The sequence below is a fragment of the Panthera tigris genome, chromosome C1 (genome assembly GCF_018350195.1).
Source record: "Panthera tigris isolate Pti1 chromosome C1, P.tigris_Pti1_mat1.1, whole genome shotgun sequence".
NCBI classification, from domain to species: domain Eukaryota; kingdom Metazoa; phylum Chordata; class Mammalia; order Carnivora; family Felidae; genus Panthera; species Panthera tigris.
Genome location: NC_056667.1, coordinates 84964039 through 84987136, shown reverse-complemented (window position 1 = coordinate 84987136; position 23098 = coordinate 84964039). Strand labels below are relative to the sequence as shown.

Below are 23098 nucleotides of genomic sequence, written 5' to 3'. Positions count from 1 at the left end.
AGCGGTCTGCAGATCTCTCTTACCCACTATCATGAATTTCACTGATGACCCTACAGAAGAGCGATGGCTCCTACAAGTGAGACCCAGGATCAGTCTTTTCATCTCCAACCACCTCCGAACCTACATCTACAGGTCCTTCCGTCACCTGGAACTTAGAACATCTAAAACTCAACTCATCTAAGGGAGCCTCGGTGGGTCAGTTAAGCATCCTACTTTGGCTCAGGTCATGATCTCACAGTTCATGAGTTCGGGACCTGCATTGGGCTCTCTGCCATCAGCACAGAGCCTGCTCAGCATTCTCTGCCCCTCCTCTGAACTTGCCCTCTCTCCCTCAAAAATAAATAAACATTAAAAAAAATGTTTTCTCGGGGCGACTGCGTGGCTCAGTCGGTTAAGCATCTGACTTTGGCTCAGGTCATGATCTCACGGTTCGTGGTTTGAGCCCCATGTCGGGCTCTGTGCTGACAGCTCAGAGCCTGGATGGAGCCTGCTTCTGATTCTGTGTCTCCCTCTCTCTCTGGCCCTCCCCTGCTCATGCTCTGTCTCACTCTCTCTCTCAAAACTAAATAAACATTAAAAAATTTTTTTCTTTAAGAAAAAAAATGTTTTCTTAATAAATAAATAAAATCAACCCATATTTCCTTCAAATCAGCCCACCAGACTAAAAACACTTCTTGCTTCTCCCAGTTACTTGGGCACGAAAACTTTCAATCACAAAAGGGCAACAAATAAATATCAATTTCATTTTCATTTACCAGAAAGGCTACTCCTCTAAGTCATCCCTTGCTTTTCTAGTCCTATGTTAGCAACAAAAGTGCAGGGGCTCTTCATTTCACATCCTCACTGTTTAAATTCCCTCTCCCCTGCCCAATCATCCTGTATTCCACTCCAGAGATTAATCTTCACAATATCTCACTTCTCACATATCTTCCCACCATTCAAAGGTGTGTAATGGCTCCTTACTCCCCTCAGAATAATTCCACAGCCCAGCAATCAAAGCCCTACATTTCATGTCCCTAGCTTCCAAGATGACCTTATCCCCTAATGGGTCCCATATGGAATCTGCATTTCAACAAACACATCCATTCCTTATTCCCAAATACTCCGTGCAAATTCTTAATCCAAGCCTCTGCTCACATTGATCTCCTTGCCTGGAGTGCCCTCCTATTTCTCTTTCTGTTCCTCTCTAGCTTCCTCAAAATCCCAGTTCAAATCCCACTTTTCCAGTCACCCTTAGGAAACACTAGCCTCCTCTCAAAGTTCCCCAAACTTACTATCTGAGACACTATCGCATGCTGTGAATTATCTTTAAGTGTAGATCCTACCTGCCCAACTACAGAGTAAGCCTCTCACACAAGGATTGTATCTTAGACCTTACAAGCTTAAAAGAATATCCTGCTCATAACATTAAAACTTCAATGAATGAGTTCTCATTATGAATTTTTGCTCATTAATGCTCAAATTCAATTTAGCCTGGACCATAAATTTTCTAAATATCAACAAGTCTCAAAAAAAACCCATCCCCAAATGACCTTTCTTTTGAGGGAGTCATTGAATTTTTTTCTGCTACCTAAACTACAGTATCATAGATATGTCTTTGCACTGCATCAAATCTGCCAGAAGCCACTTGCCTTACATAAGAATACTAAACTTGTATATTTTATCTACATTAAGCAAGTGTGTAATATTTTGGAACTTTATATTCCAGGTAACACCAAATTTTCCTGTCCCTATACACAGGCTTCATGAGAGTAAAAACACAGGGTTGCCAAGAAGGAAAACGTGCAATGATTGGAAACAAAAGGATATTTATTGGGGCTCCGGGGTGGCTCAGTCAGTTAGGCATCTGACTTCGGCTCAGGTCATGATCTCATAGCTTGTGATTTCAAGCCCCACGTCAGGTTCTGTGCTGATAGCTCAGAGCCTGGAGCCTGCTTCGGAGTCTAATGTCTCCCTCTTTCTCTGCCCCTCCTCAGTTTGTGCACGCACTTTCTCTCTCTCTCTCTCTTTCTCTCTCTCTCTTTCTCTCTCTCAAAAATAAACTTAAAAAAAAATAAAATAAAAAATAAAAAGATATTTATTTCTAAAGTCCCCAGTGTGATGCTGTGTTGTAAGTATGTACAAAATACACATGAATCCAAAATGAACTGTGCTTATTATACCTAATTACAGACCAGTCTTGGATGGTGAACCAGAATCCATTCAAAAGAATCAAAATGAAAAGAATATAAAATAAGCACCTACCAGCATGATTAAAGTAGTCCTAATTCTAACACAGATTTCCTTGTCCTTAAGTTATTGGAAGCAACGCTCTTAACTAATCTGTTTTTCCCCTACTCAAACATGACTGTTGACACTTGCAAAATATTAAGGGAAATCTAGAATTTTTAATTATGGTTTTATCAGCATTTTAGATTCACTTTGAACAAATTTCAGGAAAGCACAAGGAATTCAAGGCATCTAATTCCATTTTTGTGCTAACCATTAGAAGCCAACTTCAATCTCAAACTCAAAGTTGTAGAGTTTCTAATTGCACAGCCAACTTAACCACATGTCATTTTGGAAGCAACATAGTTAACAAACATACCAGTTTCACCAAACATCAGATAAGTAAATTAGTATACTCCAAAAACACAGGAAGAAGTAAATCAAAGACACACTACATCCTTAAGTCGATTTGTACTGTCCAACATGGTAGCCATTAGCCACCTGTGGCTATTTAAACTTAAATTAATTAAAGCTATGCACCCTATGTCTATTGCAGCATTATTTACAATAGCTAAGATATGGAAGCAACCCAAATGCCCATGCATAAATGAATGAATAAAGAAGACGTGGTGTGTATGTATACACACACACACACACACACACACACACACACACAAAACAGTGGAATATTACACAACCACAAGAAAGGATGAGATCATGCCACTTGTGACAACATGGATGGACCTAGAGGATATAATGCCAAGTGGAATAAGTCAGACTGAGGAAGACAAATACCATATGGTTTCACTCATATATGGAATCTAAAAAAAAACAAAAACAAAAACAAATGAATAAACAAAGAGCAGAACCAGAGGTGTTAATACAAAGAGCAAACTGCTGGTTGCCAGAGGGAAGAGGGATGAGAACAGGCAAAATGGGTGAAGGCGAGAGGGAGGTACAGGTCTGCAGTTGTGGGATGAATAAGCCACAGGGATGAAAGGTACAGCCTAGGGAATATAGTCAATGGTATCGTAAAAGTGCCGTAGGGTGACAGATGGCAGCTACATTGGTGGTAAGTGCAGCATAATGCATAGAGAAGTTGAATCACTATGCTGTACACCTAAAGCTAACGTAGCTTTGTGTCCACTATATTCAAATTAAAAATGTTTAATTAACTATTAAAGTTAAATAAATTAAAAATTCAGTTCTCACATCATATTAGCCCATTTAAAGTATTCAAAAGCTACATGTAGCTAATGACTACTGATTTGGAAAATGAAAATATACATTTCCATCAATGCAGCAAATGTTCTGCACCGATAGAAAACAATGATCAAGATGAAAAGATAAAATGAGAACAAAAATAACTATACAACACTGGAGAAAATACCAAGTACCACGAGTGAGGTACAGATAAAGTGTTTGAAGACAGTTGATACCCTTCCCCTTCAGACACCCACATATTTTCCTAAGTGAAATTAGGCTCTGGTAATTCCTACCCTCTTTTGTACAAGGGAATCATATTTCCAAAAAGACAACTTGGAACCTAGAACAGGGGAGGATAGAAAAATAGAAAAGAATCCTGTCCCCACTCTCCTCTACTATCTCTCAAAGAAACAAGTTGCTGTAAGAGCATCAGATGTCTACAATGAAGAAGGTATACCTCCATCTTGGCCATAGCACCATGTTAAAGGTAGAAGCAAAACAACCGGAACCCAGAGAATTTCCCACGTCACAAAATCTTGAAGCTCAAAGAGCCAGCTTTTATATTTCACAAAACGTGGGGTGAGCTACAAGTCATACTAAGAAATTCAGTCAAAACCTTTGCATAGCCAAGAACAATTTATTTTTTTTTTAATTTTATGTTTTATTTTATATTTCAGAGACAGAGAGAAAGAGAGCGCAAGCAGGGGAGGGCCAGAGGGCCAGAGACAGAATGTGAATCAGGCTCCGGGCTCCAAGCTGTCAACACAGAGACCGACTCGGGACTCGAACTCACGAGCAGTGAGATCATGACCCGAGCCGAAGTTGGACGCTTAACCGACTGAGCCACCCAGGCGTCTCCAGCCAACAGCAATTTAGAACAGGTCTTCAAAAGTCAGAACTTCCACAGGCAAATACAAAGCCAACAAACTCTATCTTTTTTTCTTAACGTTTATTTATTTTTGAGACAGAGAGAGACAGAGCATGAACGGGGGAGGGTCAGAGAGAGAGGGAGACACAGAATCTGAAACAGGCTCCAAGCTCTGAGCTGTCAGCACAGAGCCCGACGCGGGGCTCGAACTCACGGACCGCGAGATCGTGACCTGAGCCGAAGTCGGCCGCTTAACCGACTGAGCCACCCAGGCGCCCCAACAAACTCTATCTTAAGGCCATTTTATATATCCTCTCCTCACAATGCCTGCATTGCTAAGAATATAACTGCATTTATAATAATATTGTTTTATGTTTCTGTATTGTTTTCTGACTGTTTTCTAAATGATCCTGAAAATGTCAAGATCATTGAGGCAAAAAACGGTCACAGCTGGTTCCACCACTCTGGGTTATCACCAACTTTTGATATAATAAAATGCCATGAGTAAAGAAGACACCTTCCAACAACAGTCTCCTTTTCTTTCTTTAGGTTTTTATTTAAATTCCAGTTAGGTAAGATATAGTGTAGTATTAGTTTCAGGTGTACAATTTGGTGATTCAACACTTCATACAATATCCTGTGCTCATCACAAGTGCACTCCTTAACCATCATCTATTTCACCCATCCCACCCCCCTGCTGCCCTCCCCTCTGATAATCGTCAGTTTGTTCTCTACAGTTAAGAGTCTGTTTATTGGTTTGCCTCTCTCTTTTTTTTCCCTTTGCTCACTTGTTTTGTTTCTTAAATTCCACATATAAGTGAAATCATATGGTATTTGTCTTTCTCTGACTGACTTATTTCACTTAGCATGATACTCTCTCTAGCTCCACCCATGCCATTGCAAACAGCAAGATTTCATTTTTTTTTTTTTTAATTTTTGTTTAAGTTTATTTATTCACTCTGAGAGAAAGAGCACAAGTGGGGAAGGGGCAGAGAGCGAGAAGGAGAGAGAATCCTAAGCAGGCTCTGCACTGTCAGCACAAAGTCCAATGTATGCCTTGAACTCACAAAACATGAGATCATGACCTGAGCCAAAGTCAGATGCTTAACTGACTGAGCTACCCAGGCGCCCCTCATTCTTTTTTTTTTAATTTATTTTTACTTGTTTTGAGAGAGAAATATAGAAAAAGGAGAGGACGGGAAGAGAGAGAGGGAGACAGAATCCCAAGCAGGCTCCACGCTGTCAGTGCAGAGCACAATGCAGGGCTCAAACTCACAAACCATGAGATCATGACCTGACCCAAAATCAAGAGTCAAACGCTTAACCAACTTAGACACTCAGGCACCCCAAGATATCATTCTTTTTTATGGCTGAGTAATATTTCATTGCATATAAATTGCACATCTTCTTTAGCCGTTCATCTATCAGTGGATACTTGTGCTGTTTCCATAATCTGGCTATTGTAGCTAATGCTACTATAAACACTGGGGTGCATGCATTCATATGAATTAGTATTTTGTATTTTTTGGGTAAATACCTAGCAACAACATGCTTCTTCATAAGAATTCTCCTAACCAGCGGTGGGAGGAAATGGAAACACATTCAATAGGCCAGATCATTACTAGAGAGAAATATTAAAATACAAAAACCAACTGATATCAATTGAAGTAAGTCAAATGTGCTAAAAAGCATAAAATATGTACTTCAGCAACTTGCAAATTGCAGCCAAGGCAAGAGAATGAAAAAGTTGGGCTCAGGGTAGAAGAGAAGAAATGGAAGGTCATCAACCTGGGAACAATGAAAGGGGATGAGAAATGGCAGAGAGCCCTGTAGAGACACAAGAAAGGAACCTGAGGGCTGAATGGGCTCCTAAGCCTGAAATTAATGACTCTACATAGAGTCTTCTCCATTTTGGCAATTCCCAGGAAGAGGCCTCCAGAGCCACAGCCAAGCAATGGCCACCTCTTTTTTCTTGGGTGGGGGAGAGATGGGTAATCTGGTCTGATGTGGGCTCATTTGGGCAAGGAAAACCGTGGATCCATTATTTTATTATTTCAGAGCACCTTCAGCTTTCCCTCTAAATGAATGAATGACCGATCAAATGAATCCCTCTTATCTATTCGTAAATTTCCCCTTGTAGGTTGGCCAATTATGGGTCAATAACCAGAATGAAATTCATGAACTATTAAGTAAAAATCATTTCATCTATCTGTTATTCAGTAAGTATAAAAAGCTAAAATCAAACTCTTTCCTGTTTGGGGAGGAAAGAAATTAAAAGAATTGGGAGTCCTGCAAGTGGGGAGGGTCATCTCCTTCTGAAGAGGACAAAGAAATGGGAGCCCAAGGATCAGAGCAAATGTAACCAGGGTCATCCACTCCCCACAGGGTCACCCAGTACCCACAGGTCACCTAACACCCATAGTGCTGGTCCTACAGACTTGAAGGGAAAAACAAGTTGGACCTAGAAGCCTTTTTGTTATACCCAAAATGTCTAGCTCTTCTCACAAGATTTATGAAGTTTATGACATATCATTATTTTGTGTTTGGTTTTTCAAACAAACTTTAAGTGGGCCCATTCCCAGAGGAACCATTGCTTAAAGCACTCTTGTACCTTATTCTACATATAAGAACTTTCATCTAAAAATTTTCAACTCCTCAGCAAAAAGATGAGCTATATTCCAAGCAACACACATTCATTCAATATAATTTATAAGCACCTACTCTGAGCAAGGCACTATAAGTTAGCACATTAATCAGAGTGCTGACAATACAAAAAAAAGGGGGGGGGGGTTACCTGCTTTATAAATAGAGGAAAAATTCTATAAGGTCATTTTAAGGCATACCAACTCATGAATTTTTTACCAGTGTTGCTGACAGTTTTTGTCTATTCATTCATTCACTCACTCAAATAATTACTGAAAGCCTGCTGACTGCCATTCCTTACTCAAAAGGTGCTCACCACCTAATGAGAAGACAAGTAAATATGTTATCTCAGTGTGATAAATGCTAAGTAGCAATACCTTTCAAAGCACAGTGAGATTCTATGTGTGTGTGTGCATATAAATTTTTGGTGACATTAATCAGCTAATACCTTCCCTATCTCTGGAATATTATCCACACTCCTCCTTTCAGATGATAAAGCTCCTATACATGGCTGAAACCCCTAATAATCAAATTTCAAAAAGGCTTCAATTGATCAGCAATCTAAGATCAAAGTATAGTCCGAAGCTCTTACAAGCTCAAGGCTTATGCTCAAGCCCTTGTAGCATAACAAACCACAGTCACATTGATGTTGTCTGCCTGGGAAGAGAGTCGGCACATGGAAGAAGTTCCCGAGCCCCATTCAGTCAAATAGAGTCTGACAGAAAACTAAAGACCACATTGGGAAGCAAAGGGTTCTAGTCCCCACCGGATCACTCAATGCCCCTGGGCTGGTGCCTTAGCCTCTCTGGGACTCCACATCTTCATCTATCAGATAAACCTGCTGAAGTAAGACTTCTAAAGTTCTTTCCAATATCATATCATATCATATATCCAATTTCCAGCCATTATAGACTATAATATATATTGTAATATATATTATGTGTATATATGTGTGTATATATACATTTACATGTATATAAAATAGAGTCTAAAGAGTCTAAGACTCTAGTTATACATATCGGACAAACCCATTCAACAGTTCACATGTTTCCCAAGGGCTAGTCACCCTATTTGATACATTCTGCCCTCTCAGGGTGTTGATTCTGGGTACAAAGGCATTTCCCTCAGAATATCCCCTCCAGGAAGGGGAAGAACCTTACAGCCTTCTCCTTGAAATTCACTATGCTTTCTGCACAGCTGGGGAACAAACCCACAGACCAGAAAGTGGCTTCATACGGTAGGAAGCTTGATCTCATTACCCTTTACTGATCTGCGTGAAGTTTGACATTTGTTGAGATGACAAAGTAAGGAGAGAACCCCAATATCCACTCTGACTCCTGTTCTTTGGTACATTAGTTTAGGTTTTTAGGAAAGACCAGGTACACAACACCGGAAGTATGAGGAAGCGTCCTCCACTTTGTACCTTCTTAACCTGGGGTGAATAGCAAGGCCCTGCTGCTGCTATAAAATGGGTTAGTGTTGCAACTTTGCCTTAAAGCCAAACAACAGACTAGATGGTATCAAGGAACCTTCCAGCATCAGAGTCTGTCATTCTGTGACTTCCCTCTTTGGAGCAAGTCAATGAATGAAAACCCCCTTTGAGACTCACAGGAATGAAAACAATACATTTCTTCAGGAATGCACGGCTAAAATTAAAATTCACTCCCACAGAAACATTCTCAAGCAGTATAAATTAACCCCTTTATTCAATGGCAGGTATTAAAGGCAAGAGGACTATGAGGACAGTATCCTTGTGGCTTTGGTAGAAAACAGAAGGATGACTGATGTCCTGTACATAAAAGACTAACCTTCCTCACATTTCATAAAGCAAATAAGGCCTCGAAAAGGAAAATAATTACTCTAAAATCCAGTGATGATCATATTACCTCTCTAAGCTCTTGGAATTAAAAGCAAAACTCGCACACTTGCCTGTGAGGCCCAGGGTGGTGCAGGCCCTACCTATCTCTCTTTGGGGCTTCATTTCCCTCATTTTATTACTGGTAAGCTCCAGCCAAGCTATTTCTTTTAGTTCCTGCCTCAGACTTTACCACATCACCCTCCCAGACCTAGTTAACATCTACCTACCTTTTAGGTATCAGCTCTAGTCACACTTCGTCAGGGGCTTCTTCCCTGATCCCTCTCCCATGCCCACCTCTTAATATTTGATTAATATCCTCCCTACCCATCCCCCCACCCCGGACTATAAGCTCCATGAACACAGGGCTGCGTTCAAATGTGCTCGTTGTTATATCCCTAGCACCTGGCACACAGATGGCTGAGTAATGAATGAAAGATTGAGACGTGGTTGCTTCATCTGCAAAAAGTACTGCCTGTTACAATTTAACCCTTCTAAACTGTACACCAGGTTCATGTGGGGAGAGATACCAGATATCACATTGTACTAGCTTTGGGTGCACACTAAGACCAATTAGACAAAATTGACAAAAATGACCTAAGAAGGAAGGGTAGTAATGGGGACAGAGAATAGCAAGATGACCCGCCTCTCTAGTGCAGGGTAAGGTCAGGAACCCAGCCCTACCGTCTCCCCTTCACCTTGTATCTTTATTACCGGCTTATTCCCAGGGCAGCCCCCTCCAGAAGTAACCCCCAATCTAGAAGACTCACTCCCACTATACATCAGCCCAATTCCTTTTTTCTTAGGAGCCCCTTCAATTCTGAGAGTTTGCCATGTTAAAATCATCTTAAGCCTTTACTTCTGGGTTTTCCAGAGCTGCAGGCAATCTGCTGTAGGGCTTGTGGAACAAGACACAATGTTGGACAGTAGTGAGGGTCTTAGCAGAACAGGAGAGGCAATATTTTTATATTTTACAAGACCACCGTTACAGCTCCCTAGAAGAGACCTTTTTAAACCTTTTTATCTCACAGTTAGAAACAAAAAATGTTTTTAATGTTTCAGATTAATTCAGCTGCAAAGAACCAATAATCAACTACCAGGACTCATGTAAATGCTGTATTAATACCAGACCCTCTTAAAAGATAGAGAATTGTACAGAATAAGACATCAGTTATCCAAGAATCTCAAATTCAGAAATCTCAATCTAGAATAAAAATGAGAATCACAGTGGGACACCTGGGTGGCTCAGTAGGCTAAGCATCTGACTTGGCCCAGGTCATGATCTCACAGCTTGTGGGTTCAAGCCCTGTGTCAGGCTCTGTGCTGACAGCTCAGAACCTGGATCCTGCTTCAGATTCTGTGTCTCCCTCTCTCTCTGTCCCTCCCCCATTCCTGCTCTGTTTCTCTTGCTCTCAAAGTAAATAGTAAACATTAAACAAGTTAAGGGATGCGTGGGTGGCTCAGTAGGTTAAGCATCTGACTTGGCTCAGGTCATGATCTCATGTTTTGTGAGTTCAAGCCCCATGTCAGGCTCTGTGCTGACAGCTCAGAGCCTGGAGCCTGCCTCAGATTGTGTCTCCCTCTCTCTCTGCCCTTCCCCTGCTTGTGCTGTCTGTCTGTCTCTCTGTCTGTCTCTCTCTCTCTCTTGCTTTCTCAAAAATAAACCAAGATTTAAAAAAAAATGAGAATCGCAAGTAAGCCAAAAACAAAGTCATGTTGTTTCTTCTAAAGCCTGCCACAAAATCCAGGCCCTTTAGCTGCATTTATAAGAGAGTCCCATTCTCATGCTGAGTCTAGTTAGTCTTATTTTGTAGCAAAGGCTAATAAAATGTGATGTCTGGTTTCCATGCACATAGTATATTAGACTCATCAGACGGATCATAGAGAGGAGGCGGCTATTAGAGGCTGGTACATTGACGGTAATGCCAAAAGCAGCACCTAAAACATACTCAACTCATAGCAGTTAGTCACCAATAAAAACTGAATAAATTAAAAACACTAAAAGACACAAGATGTTTAGCAAACAGGCACCATCTGCTACATAAGCAGAGAGCCCTTGATTCCTTAGGAGTGGCTGGAACCATCCCTGAATTATGGTGAAACTGTACAACCAATGTACTTATAATAATACAGTCTGAGTACTGCAGAAAAAAAAGCAAACTCAAAAGCAATAAACTCTTCAAGAAGAAGAAAATGCAGATTCATCTTAGAAAAGTTCCACAAATTACAAAACTGCTTTCATATTTCAAGATGTGATTTCCCAACTCTTTGTAGGAGCTGCCTCACTAGAATGCCACATTCCCAGAAAAAACTGGATAAATGCCTTACTAGCGTATATCCACCAAGGAGAATAAAGGTGAAATAAACCATCTTTTCTGGTTCTCCAAATGAAAATTAAATTTTATAACAAAAGAACAGGTCCAAACTAGTAAATTCTCCACTTCATCAATTGGATGTGAACATCTTTAAGACCAAAATAGTAAATGTATAAATTAGTAAGTGAAACATTTTATTCAAAAACTATAGTTCACACAAACTGTTTCCTATAAAGGAATTCACTGTCAATGACAAAGAAAAATTGTGACCATTTACAAGATGTTTTCAAGTTGTGAGGACTGAGAACAGTACATGCTTTCAATAAATAAAGTGATATTTTTGATGGTTCTCATTCAACATCTGATTCTTTGGTGGTCCTGGAAGTATTTGGATGATTAGCAAAACCAAAGTTTTTTTAGGTAAATTGAAACTAAAGCATGTTTTTTTAAAGAAACAATAAATTTGACATTTACCCGTAGAAATCCCAATTCAAATCAGTGAGCCAGAAAGGAACTTAAGATCAGTGTCCCACCCAACTTCTCAGTTTTTAAACAAGTAAATACCTAAATATCCCAGGCAGGCATTGTCTATTTTCTCCTTAAAGATCACAAAAGACAAAGACTCCTCTTTTACTTTCATTATTAACTCCCCTTCTTACTTCCTTTGTCCATCCCCAAAATAAAACCAAGCAATAAAAAAAGTAACCCTTCCTTCCAATTTACACACATTCTACTTTAAGGTGCCACTTTCTCCCAGTCACCCAAGCTAGGGACCTTGAACCTACCTTCAGTTCCTCACCACCCCCTCCCCACCTCCCAACGTGGTCAATCCCAAATACGCTCAATCCACCCTTTCTAGCCTCTTCCTCCATCTGGCCTTTCTGTTCCCATTGCTACCGCCCTAATCCAATCCTGCCACAGCTTAAACAGAGCCATCCCCCCCACACACACCCCCCCACCCCACCCCTCCGCCTCCCAGCCTAAAGCAGAGCTCTAATCAGTCTTTCTGCCATTCTACAGCACAACCTAGATCCCGTCCCCACTATGTGTCCAGCCTCACCTGGGACCTCTCTGCATTCAAATATTTCATGTCACCTAATGGAATATTGCCAACGCCAAATACTGGAAATCTCTTCTTTCTCTCTTTTCCTTCCTCTTTCACTCACTCATTCATTCATTCATTCAGCTAAAATTTCATGAGCACCACCTCCATGTCAGGCACTGTGCGGGGTGTAGGGATACAATGAAAGCAAAAACAGATAGTACTTGTCCTCACAGAGATGATAACATACACTCTTTGCTCTTACACACCCTTCAAGAGCTAGTTCAAATATCACTCTGTGTAGTCTTTATCACCCCGGGCAGTAATAACCTCTTCGTTTCTTGGATTCCTAACACATACCTTTGCAGCTTTTGTCATATATCGCCCTTCACAGTATTTGTTCCGACTGCCTTCTGTACGTATTTGTCTATCCTCGAAGCATTAGCACAGCGCTCTGCACCAAAATCTATCCCATCTAAATGTTTCTCCTCCAGCAATTTTCAACCACCTCTAAGTCTTAAGTCCCGCTTTTTTCACTTCCTGTGAAAATGTGTCAAGGGTCTTTTTTCTTTTTCTTTTTGCTTTTGTTAAGCACAAAGGTGCATTAAGCTCTGGGTTAGTAAAAGTCATTTGCTTTCGGCTTTGGAATGTGTTTATGAACTTACAACTGAGAACATCTGATGTCTTAGGAATCTACTTCAAACAAAATAATGAAGCCGCCCCACGGTGACTTGGCATAGTCAGAACTTGGATGGCCAACTGCTCCCCATTGGACTCTCTCCTACAGCCCGGCTATTTGGATCCATGTGTCAGGCAGCCTGATTAAGACCAGCCCTGTTAGTTTTAACTGAATCCTTAGCACCGTAGTTAAATTTTATGTTTCTGTCAGGCTTATCTCAAACAAATTGAAAGAACTAAAAAATAATGTGTCCTTATGAAGATTAGAGACAGACTACCCATTGTGAATGCCTAATGGGTCCAAAACAGCAAGTATTTAAATAAATCTATACCTAGAAAGTGAAATTTGGCTCTGGTATGTCACTGAATTTAAAATTGGCTGGTTAGTGTATACAGATTTGTGCATTTCCTCATCACATATACTATGTAGTACTGTTGGTTAAAATACACATATACACACACACTTAAAAGGCATGTGTTCAAAACAGAGGATGAAAAAAGTGGCCCTGAAAAAATACTGGGTAATTTTTGCAAGGTTAGGACATAAGAAAGGAGAAAGGGAGAAGGAAGTGTAAACCCACTGTCTTTCAAAAGCTACAAAGTTTTCTGAGTTTTAAGAGAATTCTATGCACAAATTTGTATCTTAAGTTACACTACTTAAGCAGCAAGAACATTTCACTGGACAGCCTGCAAAAGAAGTTTTCATAAGCTTATGAAAACTGGACTGCTTTTGTTTCATCCATCCTATTAATACATAATGATAATTAGCTCAATTTATTCCTTCCCTCTCTCTCTCTCTCTGGCAGTCCACCGAAAGGAGAAAAAGCAAAATTACACCCACAAAGTGGGAAAAACACTTTAATTACCACCACACATTCCCAGATATAACCTGGACATAAAGTTGGTACACGCACTGTCAGTGGCACTTTCTTACCAAAGCCATTCCCCACTCAAGTCAGAAGGGCCAAGTGTGTGGGGCAGGGGTGTAGAGCTGGTACTGCACCCTCCCCACCAGCCTCGGGCTCAAGACAACTGGGAACCTGCTAGGAGCATAACAGCATGAACTCCAAAGCCAACTACCTATGGCTTGAATCCCAGCTCAGCAACTTAACTACTAGCTCAGTGACCTTTGGCTCTGCTTACCCGACCTGAGCCTCAGCTTCCTCATCTGTAAAGTAGTGATAATAATAGCACCCGACTCCTAGGTGCTGGCCCAGGACTATAAATGTAAGCTGTTATTATGATTTTATTTTTATTCCCATGGGGGAATGTGTCTCCAAATTCAACTATATCTTCTCTTCTGTCATTATCATAGCAATTTACAATGACAGCTGGGGTACCAAATGATGGCCCTAAGACTCTATATGATCATACGTGTGTGAACGTGTGCATGTCCATAAATGGCATTAGTCTTTCCATTAAATTAGCCTACTTGCTACATATTAAATTTAAAATAAAATTTGAAAACCAAAAGGGTTTCTTCTCACCTAAAAACTCCAGTCCCACAAATATTTCCAGGCAAGGGAAGTTTTTCTGTATTTCTCTCAAAGATGTCCTAGGTTCACATTCTGACTCAAACCTATTTTACAGACTATCAAAGAAATCATTCTTCTATACGTGATTTATCCAAAAATTCCTGGTTGCATTAATACAAGAGTGTTTTAATAAAGTTTAAGTGAAAACTGAACATTTTAAATTATTTAAATCTTCAGTTTAGCTAATTAGTCCTCATTAGAGGCTGTTCATTCTTCCATGCAAAACCATTTGGTGAAATGCTTCGAGTCACTTCAGACACTGCTTAATATTCAGTCCCCAGAGTATGTCCATGAAAATTCTCTCCTGCATTCTCAACACCTTTCCTTTGCAAACATAAGGAGAGAAGAAATGAAAATGGACAAGGCTAAAAATAAACACCCTCTCCACCACCCTTCATAGCAAACTGGCTTTCTATGCATTAACACCCAACCCTATACCCATCATCACAGTCAGGAGGGGCATGCAAAGGTTATAACAATTAACATACTTCATTTTTCTAACTTTTGAGCCAAAAAAACTTGAGCCAAGTTATAAAAAAGTAAGCCTCTATTTGGATTACAGGGCCCAATTCCAAAACTAAAGAATTAGCCTTTCTGGAGAGTTGTGTATTATTTGTACCTTAATCAAATACAGATAAATCTTTGAAAGGCTCTCTTTTTATTGGGCTACTTTTGTGCCACAAGTGTGTTAGTTCATGCTCTAATTTTTATTCTCATCTGTGAAATCCTAACCCAAGGACAAATGTATGGCTTTCTTATCAACCACATTTTATTAAAACTGCTCAAGCCTTTATATTAATGTGATAAATTCTGTTTTAAGATCAAGCAGAAAATTCAGACCCTCATTTCTAATAAACAGCCACACATCATGAGGCCACTTTGTTAAATTTTCTCCACCAGCTTCTCAGAAGGTTGCCATTTCAATCATGGAGTGCTATCATCCTCTTAGAACTAACTAAACACCTGCACAAAACACAGCTGCGTCCAGAGTACCTACAGCCTAATGTTTAAAGAGACTACTTACTGATTCATAAATAATAGTTGCATTTTCAAGGTGATAATTTATCCAGAAAGGCAGCATTTCATTTATACATTCAACAAATAAGTACAGAGTTACAAGGTTGAGCAAGGCCTGTGTGACAGTGCATATAAACATACTCCTCTCCTTAGAGACATGTACATTATGATATGATAGTCAAGATTTTTCCCACCACAAGACTTCCTCCATAGACAGAACAGAGGTTACTACACATTCTTCTAGGGGCTTTGCAATCTCTCTCATTCTACACATCCTAAAGAAGTAGAGCTGACAAGATGGATTCCCAGGCTTCTGTCCCTCCTCCCTTTCTTCTCTCTCTCCAGTGTTTGTCCACCTCTGTTTATTTCCTCCTCCTTCCCCTGCTTCCTCTTCCTGGCCCTGCCTGTGAAATACAGACCTTAATATCTTCTCTTTCTCCCCCAAAATCACATCATTCTCACAGTTTTATCATCTCTTTTGGAAAAAAATCCCCAAGTTTAAGAACTTCAAGTCTATGTGGTATCTCTTAAATTCCTGGGGCGCCTGGGTGGCTCAGTCGGTTAAGCGTCCAACTTCGGCTCAGGTCATGATCTCCCGGTCTGTGAGTTCAAGCCCCACGTCGGGCTCTGTGCTGACAGCTCAGAGCCTGGAGCCTGCTTCAGATTCTGTGTCTCCCTCTCTCTCTGACCCTCCCCCGTTCATGCTCTGTCTCTCTCTGTCTCAAAAATAAATAAACATTAAAAAAAAAAAAATTCCTTAAATTCAACCTGACCAAAATGGAATGCCTGATCTCCCCACTAAAGCCGATTCTTCTGCCCTACTTCTTGTTCAGTTAATGGTCCCAGCAGGCTCACCAGGACCCAGGCTGTCTTAAGGCCTTCTTCATCTCCTCCTTTTCCTCAGCACCCCCCAACCCACCCACCTGATCTACTGCCAGTCACATGGATTCAGATCCCTTCTTTCTATCACCATTGCTACCAATCCTCACCTAGGCACTTATTTCTTCCCCTTGAACATTCCAGAATTTTTCTAAGTGGGCTTCTACTTCCACCCTAACTCGTTTTAAGGATGCTATCCTATTAACTTTTTTTTTTATTCTTTTAATGTTTATTTATTTTTGAGAGAGAAGAGACAGACAGAGTGCGAGCAGGAGAGGGACAGAGAGAGAGGGAGACACAGAATCTGAAGCAAGCTCCAGGCTCTGAGTTGTCAGCACAGAGCCCGATGCAGGGTTCAAACTCACGAAGGGTGAGATCATGACCTGAGCCAAAGTCGGACACTTAACCGACTGAGCCCCCAGGCGCCCCAATCCTCCTAACTTTTTGAGAGAAGACAGATGTACTCCAGAACCAGAGGGCTCAGTTTCAAATTCCAGCTCTGCTATATCTTAACTCTGTGACCTTGGGCAAGTTCCCTAACCTCTCTGTACGCTACTTTCATCATCTCTGCACGCTAAGGATAATAGTACCAGCCTCACAGAATTGTTGTGAAAATAAAATGAATTAATAATTAAGCATTGTGGGGCACCTAGAACAGCAACTAGCATGCATTTAAACACTCAATAAATGTTTACCACTATTTGCAATTAGCCCAGATCCAGTTATACCATGGACTGCCCCAAAACCCACAGAAGGGTCCAATGGTATACAAGGAAACTGCAGATCCCCACCCTGGCATTCAATCTGCACCCCACTGACCTTTTGACTTCATACTGCACACCCCCCTTGGACCTGCATACACACCAGGCTAATTGGGGGACTTCCTATTCCCTGAATCCATTCCGGAGCCTCCCTCCTCATCCTTGCTGTTCTTGCTTCTGGGATCTCTCCTCTCACATCTCTGCCAGATAAAACTCTGTCTGTTCTTCAAACCAATTGTAACTCCTCCTCCACGAAGCCTTTTCTAAACACGGCAATCAAATGTGCTCTCACCTGCCTGGGAACTCTTCTTAGTACAGGGGCTATGTCAACCTAAAGTCAGTTCTCTTTCTATCCCTTTGACTGCACCGCTGTCATCCTCCCTACAGGCGTGCGGCTCCTCGAAGGTATTATGTGCATCCATCGCCGCTGTATCCTCTCCAGCATCTAGCATGTGTAATAGGTTGGGATAACAAAAAAAGATGGAATGATGGCTAATCAGAACCACAGCCACTGCACTGGCACAGTAGCTGGGCACGTCCAAACTGAAAGAGGTATATGCTCTGCCCAGGCCGGAGTCCTCTTTATAGTTTCAAATGACATCAAAACTCACAACATAATTAGGATGGTCTCTCCAGCAAGTCTTTCTTTATAAGACACTGGAAACACAGGAGAATAAATACAAGAGGAATGTGTGGACGCCTGGGTGGCTCAGTCGGCTAAGCGTCCGACTTTGGCTCAGGTCATAATCTCATGGTTTGTGAGTTCGAGCCCCACATTGGGCTCTGTGCTGACAGCTCAGGGCCTGGAGACTGCTTTGGATTCTGTGTCTCCCCTTCTCTCTGCTCCTCCCCTGCTCATGCTCTCTCTCTCTCTCTCTCAAAATAAACATCTATCAAAAAAATTGTTTTAAATACAAGAGGAATGTGATTTGTAGCCCTATCCTAAAATACCAACCTTAAAATGCACAAAAAAATGTTCTCCATATATCAATACTACAATCAAAAAACCACTGAGTGCTGCGTTCGGTGGCTACGTGTAATTTTCTGCTAGAACTATACCATTTAGCAATCTCTAAAGAAGCAAGTCAGACCTCAATGACTGAAGCTTGTTCCATGACATCCGAACAACCTCTGGCCCGTCAGCCACTGCAGAGTGGAACATAATGGCACATACACAGTCCCTACTGTCAGACTCACAAGAGTCAGGTCCCCAAACCTGAAACTCACTAAAAGAAAGCAACAAAAATGCACACTCCCAACAATATAGTGAACACTCAATAAACACTGCTAGCAGTGACATCAGCCAGGTACACGGGGTAGGGTCGGGGGAGCAGGCCACACATTACTCCGTTCCGTCTAGGAGCATGGCTGCAATCTGACACCAGGGATTTAGACCTCCTCCCGGCAGCATTCATATGCAGCAGCAAAGGGCTCTTTCATTCCCACTTTGACTTCAGCCATTCAAGAAGCATCCTGCCCCCAGTACCACTAAGAGAAATGTTCTGAAGACATCAGTTTCAAGAATCCCTATGATGAAGTGACAGTTAAAGATGGTTTGCCCTCAAATAAAAGATACACTCTTCGAAGTCGAGAATACTCTCACTCTTCAAATGCCTTGGTGGTACCCACAAATTAGGCAGAACCGCCAAAATCCCTTTTAACAGGACAAGTCCTAGGAAGCTTATGAGGGTCACTATGGTTCATTTAACTATGTTCATTTAATTGCATGTTTGGTTTAACAACAAGAGAGTAAAGTTAAATGTTTAAGTTAGAAGATATTGGACTACTCTGAAACACCAGCTCTTTTTAATGAGAGCGTAATCAAGTCAATTCAGCCTTCTTATTTCTTATTATCTGTTGCTTTTATTGAACAGAGATTTATCTCTCTTCAATTAAATTTTTATTACCCTTGAAATATTAAGATATCTTTTTCCTGTAAACTATTGGTCTTTCACAAACAACAGTTCCCTATTCTTATTTTACACTCTCAAATCCTAATTCCCATAGAAGAAGCAAAGTAACCAAAGAAAGTAAATCACTCCTATACCACTTCCTCAAAGACAAAGAAAGTACTACTCTGAAGCTTGGGGCAACCAAATAAAATAACTCAGTAATTTCTTGTACAGGTAAAATCTTACTCATGGATATGACTTAGGTACAGCTACCTCCAGCTAAACAGGTCCCATTTTCCAAAAATGAGCCGCAGAAACAAAAACATCCTGAGAGACAACAGAAGCCTTGTGAACTGTAAAGCTGAAGCACCTGTAATACACACGCTTCCCTATACTCTGTGGGTGCTCCATAAATACTGGGTGGCTGATTCACAAGCCAATTAGAGAGTCTGGCAAGGACAGTGTCTCCCTGGTCCTACTCTGGGGAGTGTTAGGTATCTAGGGTTGCAGTTTGTGGTGGCAGTAGGAAGAGCTAATATAGACAGAGGTCTAAAAGGACTGGGGTGTCGACAGGTTCAAATGATGTTAACTTGCTCTGCACCTCTCCTCAGGCATCTGAGTCTTCCGGAAAATGGTATTGTTACTTGCACCATTGGGGGAAACTGAATAAACCTGCCATAGAGGCACATAGTGTTGTTCCCTCACCAAAGAGCCAACAAGCTAAACGGTTGAGGGGGGAAAAAAAAATAGAAACTTACTTTTCATAGACCAGCTCCTCATCGATGGAGAAATAGTGGGTATTTACTGTGCTTTTTGGTCTATTCCTTAAAGTAGCAAAATATAACCGATCTGAAAGACAAGTTTAAAAGATGGGAGAAAACATATGAGAAGTAGGGAAGCTGAACGGTGGGCAGGGGTGGTGGTACTACAGGAAAGATCAAACTAATAACTGCTACCCATTATTTAAAGATTCTATTAACACGTGGAATTCTTGCAGAAACCTGATCTCTCCCAGAAACCCAGAGACTCAAGAGCACAACAGAGAGGCGAGGAGGGGACCTGACTGAGAGACTCAGCTGGGGCAGTTCCCATATCTCCCCTGTTCCAGGCGAACGGGCCCAGATAGAAGCTGGGGGTACCCATAGAACTGAAGATGCAAGTTTGGTTCAGAAATCTCCAGACCTCAGCCACTGCAGAAGGGGAAGAGAGAGGCGAGCCTGCAGCATCGAAGACTTCAAGAAGAGGAAAGGAGTAAGAGACAGGGAGGTGTGATGCGGGAGCGAGGGGAGGGGGGCGGGGGCGGGGGCAGGGAGGGAGTGTCCCGAAAACCGAGCGGGATAAAGGAGACTAAAAAAAAAATCACCCAGAGCGGGATCCCCACCAGCCCCTGCGTGCAAAAGTCCGGCGGAACCCCGCGCTGTCCCACTACTGGGCAGGGAGGCCATCCGAGGGAGCTGCAGAGGGAACCTGGGACGCAAGAAAGACAGAGAAGCCGGAAGCAGGGGGTCCTCTGGGAGAGGACAGTAGCGAGAGGAGACGAGAGCGCGCGCAGCCGCTGCAGGACACTGGGGACCCCAAGAGAAGCCGGAGGCGGCGGTTGGGACATAGGGCTAGAAGTGAAGAGTTGGGGGTGAGGTAGGGTTGGAGGATGTGGGGCGGCTGCTCCTCACCTTTCATGAACTCGCAAGCCCCGATTAGTTCCCCTGACTCCGCTGCCATCTTAAGCAAGATACGCACGGGGGAGGGCTGGGTCGTGGACAGCTGAGGTCACCCGCCCCCGGGGGCTTCCCCACTGCCCAGGAGCCGGGAAGCTTGCAGTCCCGAACACCAAGCCCGCCGGAGCGAGGCAGCAGGCGCCGAAGGCGGAGGCGGCTGGGGAGTCAGCGCGCCGGGCGCCCCGGGGACATTCCGTGGGGAACCCGAGCCCGCTCCGCGCGGGGCGCACACGCCCCAGGCTGTGGGCGCTCCGATTCGGACCCGGCTGCTGCGGCTGCTCCGCCGCCGCCGCCGCGCCTGGAAAACGCAGACCAGCTCTCACGGCAGGGCAAAGTCTTCCCCCCGCTCCCAAAGTGATCATGGAGGAGGAGACGTCTGCCCCGATCGCGCCCGTGGCTACTCGTGCGGCAGCGGGCAGAACTCCGGTGCCCGCGGGCTGGCAGCAGCTGCTCCGGCTCCTCCTTCGCCACCTCCTTTCAGCAGCAACTCTTCCTCCTCCTCCTCCCCCTAGGTCCGCCCTCAGACCTTCCTCCCCGCCCTCCCCCGGCCCCCTCCACTTTCACGGCTCCGCGGCCATCCCTTAAAGGGACAGCCCCGCTCCTTTCTCGGCGCCGACCCCGCGCCCCAGTTACCAGGCGGCCCACATGTCACTAGGAGCCAGTTGCTAAGACTTTGTTGCCGTCCACCAATTGCTGTACAGGAAACGGGGCCCTGGGCCCAGGGGAGCCGGGCGGGGCCTCCAGACTAGAAACTTATGAATGAAACGGTGGAGTAGGGAGTAGGTAGGGAAGGGCGCTTTTGCGGCTTCCCAGGCAAGGATGCGCCGGCCCCCCTTCCTTTTCTGCACTAAGTCTTCTCCCACTCCAGATTTTTCTTCTCTGTCTCTCTTGCGCGCCCCATCACCCACATTCTCTTAAACTCTTGCGCGAACGCACACACACGCACACACACACTTAAAAGACCTCAGAGCTCCGCGCTCCGCCTCCTATATATAGCAAATCTTTGTAGCAACCCTAGCCCCCCACCCCTGATGGATCTCCACCTTTATAAAAAATAAAATTAAAAAAGCGCTACCTCCTAGCTCAAAAGAACATGTACCGGTTTCCTCTACACATACTGGACTTTGAAATAACTTGTGCTTTGTTCTCACAGGGGAAAACGTTCCCATCCGGTCCCCCACGTCCTCTCATTTGGACTGCCACTGTGGCCGCAAAATCATCACAAATGCCTCACCTTTATCTTGCTCTGGTCGAGGAGGGGGGCGGGGAAGCGAAGCCAGCCGGGGCGGGAGAGGGGTGGAGCGGGGAGGGAACTAGCGACACACGAGAGGGCCACTCGTCCACGGGGGAAATTAACACAAAAGAATCTCTTTACGTCTTAGCTTAAGTGCTGCAGGGAGTGGTTCGTCCCAAAAAGCCCTTGTCTTGTTTCTGTGAGGCTCCTCACACTGTTTGAACAACTTTAATACTGGGTACCCTACAGACGTGCCTAATTAAAGCCTTCGGTATGAAAATGGCGCTACAGATCCACCATCGTAAGAGCATGCGCTCTATGTGGTTTCTCAGAAACTGAAAGGGATTTGCGCCCGCCTTTGGGAGAAAGGGGGCGCACAAGTGAAGAGCTGCCGGGCGGACTTTGAAGGAGCGCAGTGAGGCCAGCGAGTAAAACTCAACTCCCTGGTCTTAGACCGTTAATCAGCTTTGCCGATTCTCCAAAAAGCTAAATGGGAACAAAAAATAAATATGAAGTGCTTTTGGAAACCTGAGTGGTTTGATTTTTTTGTTGTTGCTCTCATAAGTTATATGTGTGTGTGTGTGTATATTTCTTAGCTATTCAGAAAAAAGAGAACACGTCAGTAATTCTAATCAAACACGTCCTTGTAAGAGAGTAAAAAACAAACAAACAAACAAAAAAAACCCTAACATCCAAATCTTTAAGGACAGAACCATATAAATTTAAAACTGGAAGAATCATTAACCAGTACTTACTATACCCTATACCTATACAGCATCATCTGTACCCTAATCTTCACATGAGGAAAAAATACCTCAAAAGAGTTTTTTAAAACTGTAAAAGTCCTGAAAGGTGAATTGTAATGTTCTTCAGTGTTGAGATGCATTCCATGTTTTATAGTCCACTGGTCATGGCTGTGGAGTTCTAAAGGAGAAGACATCTCTCAAACATGTTGTCCGCAGTCATACAATTACTTGAATTTTGCCTGATATTCTCCCAGTCTTGGTGTCAACAATCATGTTGGCCAAATCAAATTATTTTACTGAAAATTTCTAACAGGTTTTATATGTGAAAGATACAAAAGCAAAGCAAATGAATGTCTCAATAAACTTACCCCCTTTGTTTAGAAGTCTGAATTCAATGATGGCAATCTGTTTCCAAATTCGCCGATTTAAATTTGGGTAGAATCTAAATTCACTTGCAAATTTCCTAACAACTTTTCATCCCAGTGTTGTGTTAGAAAAATTGCA

General features: G+C 42.7%; 1 protein-coding gene across 5 annotated transcripts in view; it reads right to left on the bottom strand.

The window, feature by feature from the left end:
* CDC14A (cell division cycle 14A) overlaps positions 1-21798 on the bottom strand; it is a 183787-nt gene extending 161989 nt beyond the window's left edge. For 3 of the 5 annotated variants that reach the window (XM_042998004.1, XM_042998001.1, XM_042998003.1), the window contains exons 1-2: positions 21690-21798; positions 19658-19748 (exon numbers count right to left, since the gene is read on the bottom strand). In XM_042998004.1, coding sequence (XP_042853938.1) covers positions 19658-19748; positions 21690-21783 — 185 coding nt within the window. In that variant the 5' untranslated portion in view covers positions 21784-21798. Of the gene's footprint in view, positions 1-17299; positions 17612-19657; positions 19749-20569; positions 20653-21689 lie in introns of those variants that run through there. The other 2 variants (XM_042998002.1, XM_042998005.1) reach the window with 2 other exon arrangements.
* Positions 21799-23098: the final 1300 nt, after the last annotated feature.